This window comes from Equus caballus, chromosome 5, assembly GCF_041296265.1.
Source record: "Equus caballus isolate H_3958 breed thoroughbred chromosome 5, TB-T2T, whole genome shotgun sequence".
NCBI lineage: Eukaryota > Metazoa > Chordata > Mammalia > Perissodactyla > Equidae > Equus > Equus caballus.
In genome coordinates, this window is record NC_091688.1 from 27,241,722 (window position 1) to 27,257,801 (window position 16,080).

The 16,080-nt window shown below is 48.1% G+C and overlaps 1 protein-coding gene and 1 pseudogene across 2 annotated transcripts in view; both read left to right on the forward strand.

The window, feature by feature from the left end:
* The window catches only part of PLXNA2 (plexin A2), a 213,014-nt gene that overhangs the window by 147,561 nt on the left and 49,373 nt on the right, over nucleotides 1–16,080 (forward strand). For both annotated transcript variants that reach the window (XM_023640785.2, XM_023640786.2), the window contains 3 exons: nucleotides 4,096–4,296; nucleotides 6,135–6,231; nucleotides 9,904–10,094. In XM_023640785.2, the coding sequence (XP_023496553.2) occupies nucleotides 4,096–4,296; nucleotides 6,135–6,231; nucleotides 9,904–10,094 (489 nt within the window). The remainder of the gene's footprint in view (nucleotides 1–4,095; nucleotides 4,297–6,134; nucleotides 6,232–9,903; nucleotides 10,095–16,080) is intronic.
* Nucleotides 7,028–7,127, forward strand: LOC111773681 (U6 spliceosomal RNA; annotated as a pseudogene).

Sequence of the window (16,080 nt, forward strand, 5' to 3'; positions counted from 1 at the left end):
AATAGGGCCCCACAATCTCTGCCTCCCTGGGCCGGATCAAGCTGTGACATGGTGTTAGCAAGCGGGTGTGCGCGGGAATATGTATGGCTTTCAGCTTTAAAAGCTCATCTCCCTCCATGGCTAAACCAGGCCTAGTGAGATGTAGATACATAAATATCTTCTTTACGCCCTGTCCCAAGGGTAAGATAGAACCAAATAAATCCGATTAGCTTCCCAGGATGCTGGCTGCTCCCTCTCTTTGAAGTCCAGTGGGTGAAGATAATGCCATTTCCACATGGGAGAAGTCATTTCAGAGGGCGGAAGGGTCCCCAGCGCTGAAAGCTGGCGAAGCAGAGCCAAACAGAGTGGGCGATGTGGCTGAAAACTAACAGGGCTCCTGTGCCAGGGTCCTACCCTCTCTGCAGCCACATCCCCTCCTCCCCAGCCTCCACTTTCCCCTGGGAGAGTCCCAAATAGGACATCTGTTCATCTTGATTGAATCTCACATTGCTGCTGAGGAGGGGATCTTGCTGCCAGTTGGCCTGGAGACAGAGGGAGGAGTAAGATGACCTGAAGAGCTGATCAGAAGACAGGAGGGTCAGCAGGAGCAATGGGTATTTTAACAACATTCACAACAGTCTTCATATTCTGCAGAAGCAGCATGGCATGATTCTTTGCTCTCTTATTCTCAGGACAGGAACTGTATGTGTGTGTACGCACGTGTGTATGCCTCTGTGTGTGTGTGTGTGTGTGTGTGTGTGTGTACTCACAGAAGCAAACACGTTGGAAGTGGCCTTATAGTATCTGATGAAACCCATCACCTTCCTCAAGCCCCAGAGGTATTGAAGTTCCAACAACTTGGCAATTTTCTGGGCTGCCAGCTCTCCTGCACCTGCCCTCAGCCCTCACCACTGCCGTTTCCACTCAAGACTCGCTGCTCCCTCGTTAACATATTCATCAGAACCATCTCTCAACTCAAAGGGTCTGTATCTTCCCTTATTTCCCAAGAAGGAAAGAGAGTGTACTTGGGCACTGACCACTTCTTTCCTTTGCCCTACAGAATAGAAAGAAAAGAGTTCTGCCCTGTCTGGTCTGAGAGAAAGAGCCAGAAAAACATCAACCCTCAGACATCCTTTTCTACTGAGTCCATCTTGGAGCCTATTTAGGCATTTGGGAAGCCCAAAATCATGTCTTTAAATTTAGTCCCAAACAGCAGATCATGGGAAATTTTTCTAAAATTTTAGAATCCTTTCAAAAAAAAAAAAAAAAAAAAAACTCAGGGCTGGCCCCGTGGCTGAGTGGTTAAGTTCACGCGCTCTGCTGCAGGCGGCCCAGTGTTTCGTTGGTTCAAATCCTTGGGGCAGACATGGCACCCCTCATCAAACCACACTGAGGCAGCATCCCACATGCCACAACTAGAAGGACCCACAACGAAGAATATACAACTATGTCCAGGGGGTCTTTGGGGAGAAAAAGGGAAAAAATAAGATCTTTAAAAAAAAAAAACTCGTAAGAGCGTTTATAAAGTCTACTTATTATTCTCCAACCTCCAGGCTGACCAGACTTAGCCCAGCCAAAAAGATATGAGTGTGATGTTCATGTGTGTTTGTGTGTATACACACACATACATGTATTTTTTTTTGCCAAAGTTACAGAGATTCTATACTCTTGTTTACTAACCTAAAACATCATACTTCCAAAAGCACATCTTTAGACTCTGCTACTGAAATCTGAATTTGTTCTCTGAGCTCATTAGAGATGTAAAGCCACTGGTCGTCATTTATAATATATCAACCATTTCTGAGTCTGAAAATCTGTTCTCTCTCTTACAGGTACACATGCACACACACGCACACCCCTCATTATACCTCAGCCTTGTTTCTATTCTAAATTAAGATTCCAATTTATTAGACTCAATGGGGATTTTTTAGCCACTAACAGAAAGTAGCATCTCTTTTTCCATGACGTGCCTGGGTTTCCCTAAAGTGGTGTTCATTTTTTTCTTGGCTATAAATATATGAAAGACTCTGTCAAGAGTACCCGCAGGGAATGAAAGTGAAAGTGCAGTAAAGAGCAAGTTATGAGTTGGCAGCTTGAGTGACTGGCTTCTAAACAGGGACCCATCTGTTTGGGGGTTGCCTCTTGATCCTGTCTCTTGTGGAAACCTTGCCTGCTTGGTGCCCTCATATGCGGTCGGCCTACAGGCCAGGGACGGCACCAGTTACCCAGGAGGTTCATCCAGGCCCTCCTAGATACTGGTTTCTGTGGGAAATTTCCCCTGGACCCACCTCTTCCTAAATCCTCAGGATTCCTTGATAGATACGGACATACCAATTTAGTTATCCTGTGACTCCAGAAACAATGACCATTTCCAAAGTCAGCTTTGGGAATCAAACTCCTTCTCAAGTCTCTTGATGCCCAAAAGGCAGAACTTTACCCTCATCTCTAAAGAATTTAGAAAGTTGGAGCTAGAGGGAAAATTTGAGATCTTTTCATCTGTTGCTTTGTTTTCTTACTTTCCATTTCCACTCCCACAAGCAATGACCAAGTGTCCACTACATGTCGGGAACTGGGATAAAGACTGGGGATACAGAGGTGAACGGGATGAAGCCTAGTCCTCAAAGCTCACAGACCAATGAAGAAGGCAGGTCAACAAGAAATCGCAATTCTGAGGGCCAAATGTCATCATGGGAGGATACCCATCACCCCTTGTGAAGGCCAGTGTGGGGAAAGGCTCAGGGACAGCTTTCCAAAGAAGGAGATGCTGAGCTGAGTTCGAAGGCTGATTTAGAGGCAATCAGCCAAAGAAGCACTGAGACAGGGCCAGGGAAGAAGATGGAGTGGGAGGGAAGGGAGTATCAGTGAGTGTTTCTGGCTGGACAATGATGCACAAGAACCACAGGGCAAGAGGTAGGTGGGGCCAGATCCTGAAGGACTTGCACAAGGCCCAGAGAAAAGAAGCAACTGCCTAGGAGCACACTGTAAGAGGCCAAGCGCACTCCCACTTCCCCATCTAAGGCTGCCCATTGCTCGACAAGGCTTCTTACCAGGGACCACCTCCGGCTTTAGGAGAGGGACAATTTATTATTGGTGACTGTCCCACACCTTGCAGGAAGCTCAGCAATCCTGGCCCCCTGCACTAAATGCCAGCAGCACCCTCTGCAGGGTAGCAACGTCAACCCCCACACATTCCCAGATGCTCCCTCAGAACCAACGCGGAGGGGTAGTGGATGGGGAGAGAGGCGCCTCCTTTAAGAATTTCCCTACTTGATCCCTGGAGACAGGAAATGACTGCATGCGGAGGTGACTGCCCCGTCCTCACTGCCAAAGGCTCCTGGGCTCTGTCTTCCCTGGAGAGGGAGAAAGTGGACAGGGGATTGGAGCTGTGGGCAGGTGGTAATTTGACCTCCTGGGGAGAAGCAGCATCTAGGAATAGAACTGAGGAAAATCAGTCTCGTTCTCTGGCTTCGTCTCTCTCTCTGACAGCCCTTCCCACAGCCGCTCCCCACCAAGACTTTCTTTTTTCGGTTTTGTTTTCCAAAGCAACATGGCATTCACGCAGGGCCTGGTAATGAAATGAGATAAAAAGCCAGAGCAAGTGTTTAGAGCATTGCTGGGAGGGCTTGATCCACCTCCTGGAAAGGCGTGCTCAGTCGGAGCTGGGAAGCTGAGGCCTCCGATAACAGAACGCCTCGGGTGGGGACAATGCCAGGGAAGATGAGCTGGAGCTGGGGGACAGATGAAACCGACAGGTGGGGGTTCCAGGTTGGGGACAGGGATGTGTGGAGCCTCTTTTATCCTGTGTCTCAGGAGATAAATCCACTGCTTGCCACACCAGTGCTTGAAAATTAATTCCTAAATTGTAACATGCACGCCAGATATAGGACAACTTGTGGGATGGGGATGACAATATCAAAGCCCAGGGAGCTAAGAGATAGATTTCGTTTCCCCTGCTGACTCCACGTGCCCCTTAAATGAGGTACGTCCTTGCGTGGGTACAAAATGCCTGGATACAAGAGGGTGGCCCAGCATCGGGACCCTGTCCTCTGCCCTGGCTCTGCTGAGTAGGACAGTGTGAGCCAAGGACAGATGGAGCCTCTCTGCTTGCTCCCTCAGGACTGTCCCCAGCTGGTGCCCACTGAGGAGATCCTGATACCAGTTGGGGAAGTAAAGCCAATCACCCTTAAGGCTCGAAACCTGCCACAGCCTCAGTCCGGCCAGCGAGGCTATGAGTGTGTCCTCAACATCCAGGGGGCCATCCACCGGGTCCCTGCCCTGCGCTTCAACAGCTCCAGCGTCCAGTGCCAGAACAGCTCGGTAAGAGGACTTGGGCTCGGGCCCTGCCTGGAGCAGGGCGTTCTCTCACACCCATGCCAAGGCCTTCACCTAGCCTGCCCACACTTCCGGAACCTTCCAAGTCCGTGAGCTGACCTCACATCCCCCAAGGAACATGCAAGCACCCGGGGCCCTTCAGCCAGAGCAGAGCAGGTTAATGGTATCTGAGGAAGTGGAATGCTGTGAGGACCCTAATGGCATAAGTTGAGAGCTTTGCGCCCTGTCTGAGTTTAAGAGCAGCTCTTGGCCTTCGGTGGAACTTCAGCCAAATTGAATCAACTCCACTGCAAACCCTGCCCCATTCAGGGAGTAGATAAACTGGAGGGCGCTGCACAGGAGGAAAGCTGCACGAGAGACCAGCAGGAAGTGGAATGGGATGAAGGGAGATGGAAAGGGAGGAGGGGGAAGCGGGGCTTTTCAAGAGCAGCAAGGGTTAAACCAATCCGGAATGCTAGACACAACGCACGCACGAGGTGTTTAATTATAATACTAGCCCAGAGAAGATCTTTTCATCTGCCGACTCCCTGTCTCTGACTGCGGGGGGTCAGCTGGAGATGGGGGCTGGGGGTGACGTGACAAAGGTGTTGAGGGAAGCTAATTCGCCTGGGAGAGATAAAGAGAATCTGGGCCTCTTATCAGGGAGCTGTCAGATTCCCGGGTCACAGGCGCTTGATAGAATTTGTAATCGGTGGAAGGCCGCCAAGCGCCAGGGGAAGGTGGGATGAGAAAGAAATGGAACACAACAAAGAGAGGAAGGCAGCAGGAAGGGCTGGGGGCAAGAGGGCTGACAGTGACATGCCCTGAGAGCTAAGTGGGCAGGGCTGGGGCAGTCCCCATGGAGGGGATTCCCAGAGATCTCCTTCACAGAGGCACAGGGGCTGGGCCACCGAGAGGGGCTGCTTCCGAAGTGTGTGAAGGGCTTAAAAGTCCTCATGGGATCCGCATGGGAGAGGGAGTCGACTCCTGGCCACAGCTTGAGGCCTTTTATGATAGCACTGATCAGATCTGTATCCAGAAAGCTGTGGGCACTTTATTTTCCCTGGTGGACTGTTGACCAAAGTAAAGCTCATGTTCGGAAAGAAAGGACCACCCCAGGGCCGGGCCAACCAACAGCTCCACCACTGTTTGTTATGCACATGCTCTGCTCAAGGCTCTGTGGGGTTTACAGAGCAGTGTATGGACTTTCTAGAGAGACTAGACTTGCACATGGGAAGATGAAGAGCAGCTCCCAGGAAGTGCAGGGCTCAAGACAGAAATTGGCAACACCAGGGGACAGAGAGGCTGAGGGAGGGCTGGCCCCAATGTCGGAGAAGACAACTGGGGAAGGTGAGTCTGAGCTGGACTGAAAGAATACAGATGCGTTGAAGGATGGGGGCTGTAGGGAAAGGAAGGCATCCCTTATGAAATGTGAACCGAGCAGAGGCACGGAGTGGGGCTCGGGCGGGTGTGTTTGGAGACAGGTGGATTCAAAGATTTGTGTAGCAGAGCAGTAGAAGAGAAGGTTGGAGATGTAAGTTTGGATTTGATTATGGAAGGCATTGAATGCCAAGCTAAGGGGTTTGGTCTGTGTCCTGTTGGCATTAGTGACTGGACGTCGGGGGGAGGGCACCAAAGGGATAATTTGAACAGCACATGGGATTCCTCTGATTCTCCCTCTACTCCGTTCTCAGTCCAGGGGGAACCAGGATCCCTGGTTTCTTTACTTTGTAGTCCTGGTCCTGACTACTTTGTAGTCCTGTCGTCCTGAGATGCCAGCAGCATCCCTGACCCCTGTGATATAGAACTTCATGGGCCATGTGCCTCTGCCCCTCTCCCCGCAGTACCAGTACGACGGGATGGACATCAGCAACCTGGCCGTGGACTTCGCTGTGGTGTGGAATGGCAATTTCATCATCGACAACCCTCAGGACCTGAAAGGTAAGTGGCTACATCTGGGTAGAGTTTTGATCTTTTTGTGACCCCAGGAAGGACTGGGCCTGGAGGGATCAGAGCCGGCCAGCCAGCCGCGATGCCATGAATAGTACACTGCTTCTATCAGTGGAGCTCTTCAGAGGATCCTAAAGCAACGTTTGGAGCCATCAAAGGAGTCCTGTTGGGAACCCTGTTTTATTACAACCAGAGCATCCGCCAGGCAGCTGCCGGCTCATCGCGGTTTTTCTTTGGCTCCCAGAGACTTTGAAGTGTCTGTGGAACCTGACCTAGGAGAGCAGCAGGCAGGAATGTCCTGCCAGTTTCCCTGGAAATGGAGATATTGTTTCTAATCAGGTTCTGGTTCCCTTGTCCTTGGCCCTGGTGACTGCACAAAGAAGGTTTTCAAAGCTGCTCCCCTGGTCCTAAGGTGGGTGGGAGGGACCAGCGTGTTGCAAGCACACAACCATTGCAAGAAAGTTCAGGAAGGAGCTGGGCTGATGTGGGAGGGGCGCTCCTGAGGGCCACCTTTATTCATCATTCTACAAACTCATGTGGAGCTCCCCCAATGGGCCAGGTAGGCACTTCCCTCAATAGAGCAAATACCAACATTCTATCCTGCTCTCAAGGATGACAAAAGTTACTCCCGTTCGCTGAGCACTCACTGTGGCTAGCACTCACTGAGTGATTTATTGGAGATTATTTTCCTTAGTCTTCACAACAATCCTTAGAGGTATGTACTAGTATTCTCATTTTATAGATGAGGAAACCAAGGCCCAAAGAGGTTAAGAAATGGACCAAGAATGCTTGCCTTGGCAGCATGTACTAAAATTGGAACAATGCAGAGGTTAGCATGGGCCCTGTGCAAGGATGACACGCACATTCACAAAGCATTCCATGTTTATAAGACAAATACTGCATGGTATCGCTAAAAGGTGAAATCTAAAAAGAAAAAGAGCCAGCCCTATGGCCTAGTGGTTAAAGTTTGGCGTGCTCCACTTCAGTGGCCCAGGTTCAGTTCTTAGGCGCAGAGCCATACCACTCATTGGTCAGTAGCCATGCTGTGGTGGCAGCTCACATAAAAGAACTAGAAGGACCTACAACTAGAATATACAACTTTGTAGTGGGGCTTTGGGGAAGAAAAAAAAAGAAGAGGAAGATTGGCAAGAGATGTTAGCTCAGGGTGAATCTTTCCAAGCAAAAAAAAAAAAGTCAAACTCATAGAAACAGAGAATAGAAAAGTGATTGCCAGGGGGTAGGGCAAATAGAGGTTGGTAAAAGCATACAAACTTTCAGCTGTAAGATGAAAAAGGTCTGAGGACGTAAAACGTGGTGACTAGAGTTGGCAACATTGAATTGTATAACTGAAATTTGCTGAGTGAGTAGAACTTAAATGTTCTCACCAAATGTATGTATATAGAGAGACGGATGTGTTAACTAACTAGATGGAAGGAATTCTCTCATTATTATACATATATCAAATCATCATGATGTGCACTTTAAATATCTTACAATTTTATGTGTCAATTATACCTCAATAAAGCTAAAAAAGAAAGAAAGAAATAGATCAAGAGTCAGATAGTAAGAGCCAGGATTTGAACCAACATGCTCTAATTTCAGAGCTTATGTGCTTAACCACATCACTGTCCTCCCATTGGCTCAGACCACCATGGGATGTGAAGCCTCCTCCCCCTAGAACCCTATCCCCCCACCAGAAGCCACATATCTCATCACATTTCAAGTAGCTCGGGTGGCTACCAGCCTCTCCCTCAGCCTGGGGGTCACCCCATGGGCACAGAGGGGGAGACCAAGGCCACAGTAGGGCCTCGTGTGCTTCAGCATCTATGGGGCTGCAGCTCCCTGTCCCAAGTGCTGCCATGAAAATCGATGCTACTTAGGCTGGGAGAAAGGAACTGAGCCAGGGAGATTTTTTTTTCTCTTTCTCCTCATACCCAGGCCAGATTTTCTCAGTGATGAGAGATAGACATTTCCCCTGCTGAGGATCTGGGCTTAGTTCCCAGAGGTTGCCTTTGCACCTGGAGCTTAGAGAAAAACGGCCACATCCAAGCTGTTACATCAGAACCCTCCCTTGTCGCTCCACAACTTTTAAGCAGCTCCTTGAGTACACGGGCAGTGGCGTCTTCACCTTTGTTTCCCTCCCAGAGTCCGACTGTTCCCGGAGCTACACACTGTGTTGGGTAGAGAGGGCCATAGTGTTCAAGGGCTTGGGTTCTAGAAACCAACAAACAGAGGCTCAAATCCTGGCTCTTTCACTTACAACTAGGTGAACTCAGACTAATTACTGCTCCTCTCCACATCCCCATTTGCTTATCTGTGAAATGGGGGAAAGGATGCCCTCCTCTCAGAGTCATCGTGAAGATCAAATGAGATATTAGATGTGGACCATCTGTGCATATTAATACACTCTCAAGGTGTAGTTGTTCTTTTTAAGATTCCTATGTCCTGCCCTGAAACTTAACAAGGCGTAAGCATGAGGATGTTTAAATATAGTCCTTGCAGCTGTGACTGAGGGATGTTTGACAGAGCAGAGGGACAGGATGAGGACCTACAGAATAAAATTACCCCTCCCCTGGGGCATGTACCTGACCTCCAGCAGAGGCATGCCGCCCAGTCCTGAAAGTTTGTGTCTACTTGGCCATGAGAGTTGAAAAGTGACTTTTGGAGTATTCTGCTTCTGGAGAATTCTACTTAGGACTCTGAGTTCAAAACACCAGTGTGCAATGACTAAGCCCCAGGCTCACAAAACACAATTCTGCTGATTGGCCTGTCTAGGGCTTCTAAGATGGGAAGAGACAAAGCAGAGGCAGAGTGTGCAGACTCTGAAAGTGACCTGTTAAGTAGCTGATTGGGCCTCTCTGGGGATGTCCTCTCCATCCACAGGGGCCGTGAATAGGACCATGTCAACCCTCTTTCCTTATCAGTTCTGCCTCCCCCACTGCCTCCCCCATTGCCTTCCTGGAAGCTCAAGCTGACTGGTCTCCCAGACCCAGCCAGTTCCTCGTATGCCAGGCGAGATGCGTCTCTGTCTCTTCTCAGGACCTACAGTCTAGCAGCCCCGAGAGTTGGAGTTTCAGACCCCAGCTTGGGGCACTAACCTTAGAAAGCTCCAAGAGTTGTTCTATCTCTCTTTGAGTTTCATTTTTACCTAGAATGGGAAAATTAGTCCTTCCCTCTTGCAATAAGGGCCCTATGTCAGAGAGGCAGCAGCATAAGAATGCAGTTTGAGTTCAAAGAAAAGATAATAAGCATGTGTAGAACATCAGATATGTTACAGGCACTGTGCTGAGCACTTAATCTACAACATCTCATTCAAACCTCACAAAAAACAATGATTATCTGCATGTTATAGATTAGGTAAACAAGGTTCAAGGGGGTTAAATTTTTTGTCACATTTCTAGGAAGTGGGGAAGCCGCAATTAAAGCCCTGATCTGATTCAATCCAGAGCCAGAACTCTTAAAGAATATTTTCTGTAGTGCCTATAAACGACTGCTAAGAGGCTCAGTTTATTATTACTTCCCCATCAATTAGTCTTGCAATGATAATGATGGTCATTGGTGCTATCCATGGTTGGGGATGGCTTCTGTCACGCCTACAAGAAGAGGGTAAACTTTGAGAAGTCCTCTCCAACCCCATCTGTGCCTGCTCCCCTCTCTTTGCAGTCCATCTCTACAAGTGTGCAGCCCAGCGGGAGAGCTGCGGCCTCTGCCTAAAGGCCGACCGGAAGTTTGAGTGTGGCTGGTGCAGCGGCGAGCGCAGGTGTACCCTCCACCAGCACTGTACCAGCCCCTCCAGCCCCTGGCTTGACTGGTCCAGCCACAATGTTAAGTGCTCCAACCCCCAAATCACTGAGGTGAGTCCCCCAAGTTCCCAGAGCGGGATGGGATAGCCAGGAGCCCACCCTAGGGCCATGGGTGAGGAGTGCAAGTTGAGCCTTTGTGGAAGAATTCTTGGCATAGAGTGCAATTTAGGGTGCAGCTGGATAAAGCCTCTTGTGGGTGTCTCGATGGCCTGTGTCCAGGTGTAAGTGACAAGTGTATGGAAGTGTGTCCTCATGCCTGTGCAAGAATGTGCGTGCATGTCTGTGTGCACAAGCATACAACAAGCGAGGCGGAGCCAGCCCAGCCTCCCTGCCAGGCCGGCTGAGCCAGGTGGGGATGAGAAATTGGCTGCATGGTGCGTGAACATTTCCGAAAGCAGGTTTAGCTTTTCTCAGCAGAAATGTGATTTCAGGAGCTGCAATTAGCTCAGAGTTGCAAAGTTGAAAACAACAGAAGAAGAAAGTAAAGGCAGGCGCTACATTAGCCACCGTGCCGTTTCTCAGGGTTTGCTCTCCGTCCCAATTTGTTTGTGCATTTTAATGGAAAGAAATAGGTAATTAATTATCCCGAAAAGAAAATGATGTTTCCTGAATAGCAAATTGCAAAGGAAGATGAATAGATGATGTGAATGAACACGCAGCTGCTGGGGTTTTGAATGGCCTGGGAGAGGAAGAGTTGTATTTAACTTTGGTTACATTATGTGCTCATCACTCTTCACTGTTCCCTATTCACTGGCTGTCACTTGTGCTTTGAAACTAATTGCACATTCCTTATGGTGACTAGGAATAAAGGGCTGGGCAGGTACCACTGTGGTCCACACATTTAAGGAAGCAGGAAGGGGCTGCTGCTTCTCTGCCTCTTCCCTGAGCAGATACACTGTCCCTTTTCCTGCCTCGTTTTCCCTACTGGCCAAAGAAAGCAACTCTGGCTCTCACCTATGCCACAGAGTATTGGGAAATTTCTGGAGCATTTTGGAAATTTCTACGATTATTTCAAAGCTCCAGATCAGTAAAATTCAATGAGTGTTGTTAACCTACAGATTTGAAGAAGGAGCAGATATTTATTTAGTGTGCTTGGCACTGTCTCATTTAATCCTCAGCACTACCGTGGGAAGTAAATATTCTCACCTCCATTTTACAGATGAAGGAAATGAGGCTCAGAGGAGTGGAGTGAGTTGCCCAAGTTCACAGTTGATAAGTGGCAGAGCCAGTATTTAAGCTCAGGTTTATTTAATTATGAAACCATTTTTAAAGTCTCTACGATTTGCCCAAGTAAAGAAAAACGAGAAGTGGAGCTTGCCCTTCCCTTAAATCCAGCCTTCCTAGCTGATACAGACCAGAGAGATGCATCCACCCACGTGGCAGCATATCTCAGGGGAAGTGCAGTGCTGTGGGAGAGCATCGACATCCGGGTCCTCATTCATCCCAGTGTCATGAGAGTGTAGACACTGCCCCTCAAAGATTGGGCTTCTTTGTTGCCGTTTGACTCTTGGACGTGGCCAGTGATGGTGCCTACTGTCTTTCTCTTGTGTCTTTATCTTGCTGGGAAGGTGCTTGCAAGGGCTGCTGGTGGTGCCCCACCTCTGCCCTCAGACAGCTAGTTCCCTGAGCCTCTGCCCTCAAACGGCTAGCTTCCTGAGCCACCCAGGGCTCCATGCTTTCTTCCTTATTCTAGTGATTTCCAGCAACTGTTGGCCTGAGAACTTGCTCTGTTCTGCAGTTCTTGCTGTGGCAATTGTCGGTCTCCATGTCTCTGTGCCTGTGGTATAGGGGAGCTTAAGTCAGGCAGCGACACACTTCCATCAGCACCTCACCAACCCTGGCTCCTGCCCCAGCCCTGTCTCCTCCCCAACTAGGGGCAGGCAAAGCCTTCCCAGCCCGAAGGCAGGCTTCTCCCTGGGAAAGCTCTGCCTCCGACGCGCCTGCTCACTGACCGGGGACTGACAGGCTGCTCTGTTCACAGAGGACACCCAAGCTACACGAGGCTAATTAACCCCCTGAGGTAATTAGGCTGTAATTGATTTCCCCAGTGAACACAGGAGCAGGAGTCAGAGGCCCCAAGCAGTGGGGTCTCCTGTTGGTGTTTTTCAAGTAGAGGCTGTGGAGACACGAACCAGCATCTTTGGGGAGAGACAAATTTGTGCGGTGTCTCAGGCCACTCGGGGGACATCATTCTGGACAGGACATGTGGGAGAAGGATCCAGGCCTGGAATATTTTATTCACTATAGTCAGGAATACTTTCTTCCATTTTGCATCTCCTACCCCCAACCTATCCTTCTCTCCCTGTAAAAATCATTTTCAATTTTTTTAGCTTTTCATTTTTGAAATAGTTTTAGACTTATAAAAAGATGCAAAAATAGTACAAAGAACTTTCATATACCCTTAGCCCAGATCCTCTAAAATTAACATCTTACATAACCACAGTACAATTATCAAAATCAGCAAATTAACAATGGTACAATAATGCCATCTAACATGCATGCCTTATTCACATTTTGCCAATTGTCCCGTTGATGTCCTTTTTCTGGTCCAGAATCCAATCCAGGATCCCATGTGACATTCCATTGTCATATCTCCTAGTGCTCTTAACCCTCAATCTTCATTTGTTTTTCATGCTCTTGATACTGTTGAAGAGTACCAGCCAGTTATTTGGTAGAATGTCCCTCAGTCTGGATTTGTCTGATGTTTCTTCATGATTCAATTCAGGTTATATATTTTTGGCAAAGAGTACTAAAAAAAAACTGTAGCGTGCATGTCAAAATGGCACAGAACTTGATTTGACCCCAATGGCCAAATCTGGGACAATTTGAGCAAGAAAATACATAATGAAACTAATGGACTACAAGCAACAGAATCAAATAGGAATCTAGAGTCCTTCTTGATATAAATAAATAAACAAATAATTCACAGGGAGAGAGGAAGCTCTTCTTTACACTAGAATTCCAACTCATAATTGTAGAAGGACTTAGGGAAATAGAAAATCGCCATTTGGCAAAAATCACAGTAATAATTGTTTCAGGCAAGAATGGCCAATGAATGCTAAAATTAGTGAATGAAAGTATGATGAGAAATAGGATATTTACATAGTCTCAAGCTGTCTTCCCACAAGACACTTATTAATTGCAACCAGAAAAATACTAGCTTTACAGCAAAGAAATCTGGTAGACACTACCTTAACCACGTGATCAAAGTTAACATCACCAGGAATGGGAAGAATCAGTCTCATGGGCCTCTCTGTGGGATGCACTGAGAAGGGCACAACCTCATTTCCATGGCCTTTGTAACCACAAATGTATAATTTCTTACAAGTAACTTTTTAAGAAGATTCAACTCATTTCCTTTACTTCGGCTTTCTTGGCTAATTGCTTGACATTACCATAGATCTTTTTCTTAATAATCAGAATTCTATGAGATCGATGCCCTTTTATATGTACCTCCCCCAGCCCTTATGTTCAAAATGTGTACCCCCTTCAGGGCAAGCTCACGTGCCAACAAAAGCCATTTACTACAAAGATCCTTGTTGAGGGGTGAGAGAGAAGGATTCTGTGATGGCCTGGCTGCTGGAAGCAGCAGAATTTCCAATCCTGGAAACAAATGAGGACTGGAAGGGGCACCATCCTGCCAGGGGGCAGGAAAATCAATGAGATGACCTCAAAGAAGTTCTACTTTAGGAAAAGGAGTGGGCTCAAGCTTAGTTAGATGAACAGCTCTGTTCTTCCTTAACCCCTCCTTACCCCAGTGTCTCCATGGCAACCAAGCCCACCCCTGGAGACCCATCTCTTATGGCAACTTCATGTAGTACATGTCTTACAGCCTATCGAATTTCCCAGTTTGCATAAACTTCAGGTTAGGACCCCCTCAGGACTCACCGTCTGCTCCTTCTCAGCCAGCGCGTGGTGTGATAATGACTCTGTCCCCTGTGGGAGGCATCCCAGGCTGCTCCCATTCCAGCTGTCATCCCGGGCGTCCATGCACGTGTCACCTGTTCAACCCCAGGAACAGGAGACATGCAGAGGATTGGAAAGCCCATGAGATGCCTGGCCCACCACGTTTCTGTCCTTCCCATCATGTGCATCAGGATCTGCTGGGACCCCAAAGAGGAGGACGTTACAAGCCACCCCCTAGAAAGGAAGGCCCAGAGAAAACATTTCCTGAGAAGCTGTGAGTGGGCAGCATCCAGCATCCAGCAGAAAGGGAAAAGAAACTGCATATGTTCTTGGGAAGAGAAATTTGGGAAGGGTCAAGGGACTTTGGAGCTCATGTGACAGAGGTCTCCACTCGAAGTGAGTGTATTCATCTGCTAGGACTGCAGTTACAAAGCGCCACCAACTGGGCACCTTAAACAGCAGAAATTTACTGTCTCACGGTCCTGAAGGCTAGAAGCCCAAGATCAAGGTATCGGCAGGATTGGTTCCTTCTGGGGGCTGTGAGGAGAATCTGATCCATGACTCTCTCCTAGCATCTGACAGTTTGTGGCAATCTTTGGCGATCTTTGGCTTTTAAAAGCATCATCCCCATCTCTGCCTTCATGTCCACATAGTATTCTCCCTATGTGCATGGGAGATGAACAATTTTTTTTCTAATAAGGATCCCGGTCATATTGGATTAGGGCCCACACTAATGTCCTATTTTAACTTGATTTCCTCTGTAAAGACCTTATCTCCATATAAGGTCGCATTCTGAGGTAATGGGAATCAGGGCTTCAACCTAGGAATTTGGGGGGAATAAAATTCAACCCATAACAGGGCATTCTGAGCAAAAGGAGGAGATGCCACAGTTCTAAGGAAATTAATTCACTCATTAAATGAATATTTATGAATATTAAATAACTACTGTATGCCATGCACTGTGCTAGGCTTGGAAGTTATCACGTGGATAAATTATTCCTGGGTGGGAATGCCGCCTCTCCCTGCAGAGCTCCAGCCTGTCCTTGAACATGGGCCACCTGGAAGAGACTGGAAACTGCTTGCCCTGCAGGCCACTCTGCTGCCTCCAAAGGGCCAAGGACAGAAACTACTGATGTACACCCTTTGCCATTGTCTCCTGTTTAGAAAGAGGACTGCAGCAGGGACCTGGGTCTCCACACCTAATGAGGACACTAACCTCAGGCCAGGGACGTGAACAGACAAGCCACATCCTAGTTCTGGGAGTCTTAATAATAATAGCTTTCCTTTAACAAGACTCTACTGTGTGCCAGGATCTGTGTACTTTCATACCTACTCTTCCTAACAACCCTGAAAGATGGCTATAATTATCTTCATTGAAGAGGTGGAGAAATAGTGCTTAGGGAAGTAATTGCCCAAAGTCACACATCTGGTTATTGGCAGAACAAATTCAAAACCAGAGTCTTCTGACTCCAGAATACAGACTCTCCTGATTATGCCATACTTGGTCAGAGGCCTGGAGGAGTGGTCCCTGGCTATATGCTTCCCCGCCTTACCTCACCCTAACTGTACCAAAAACATCTGTGCCTAGGATCAGAATCCTCTTAGAAGGTCCCACGAGATGCCAGACAAACTGGGAACATTGGCTACCCTTTGTATTGAGCCTTAAAGTAAACTTCACCTGTCTTCCTAAACATAATCAGGTCCACACTTATTCCTATGCGTGGTTGGGAGGGACAGGAAGAGCATTTTGCAGTGCATTTAAGCTTAGGATGATCACTTCTTGCTTATCTGGGATAGATGTTACTTTAATTACGTGTTTCTTAAAGCTTCCAGACTCGCTGTGGTTGGTTTCTGGTTGTGTCTGTCAGTGGGGTGATGGTTATGGTGAAAGTTGGAAATTCCCTAGCCTGATGGCTCTGACTTCTCAAGCCTCGCAGCCTGATGGGAGAGCCCAGAGAATGGGGCCCAGGTGGTTCATGCCTGCAGGTGGAACAGAGATCAGGGTGAGGTAAGGGCAAAGCAGGCTTGAAATGCAAGGGATGAATTCCCAGTGTGGGGTCGTCAGAGAGTGTCCAGGAACCCTAACACTGTTTGAGTATCAGAGAATGTTCCTGTGTGTTTCTGAAGTCAC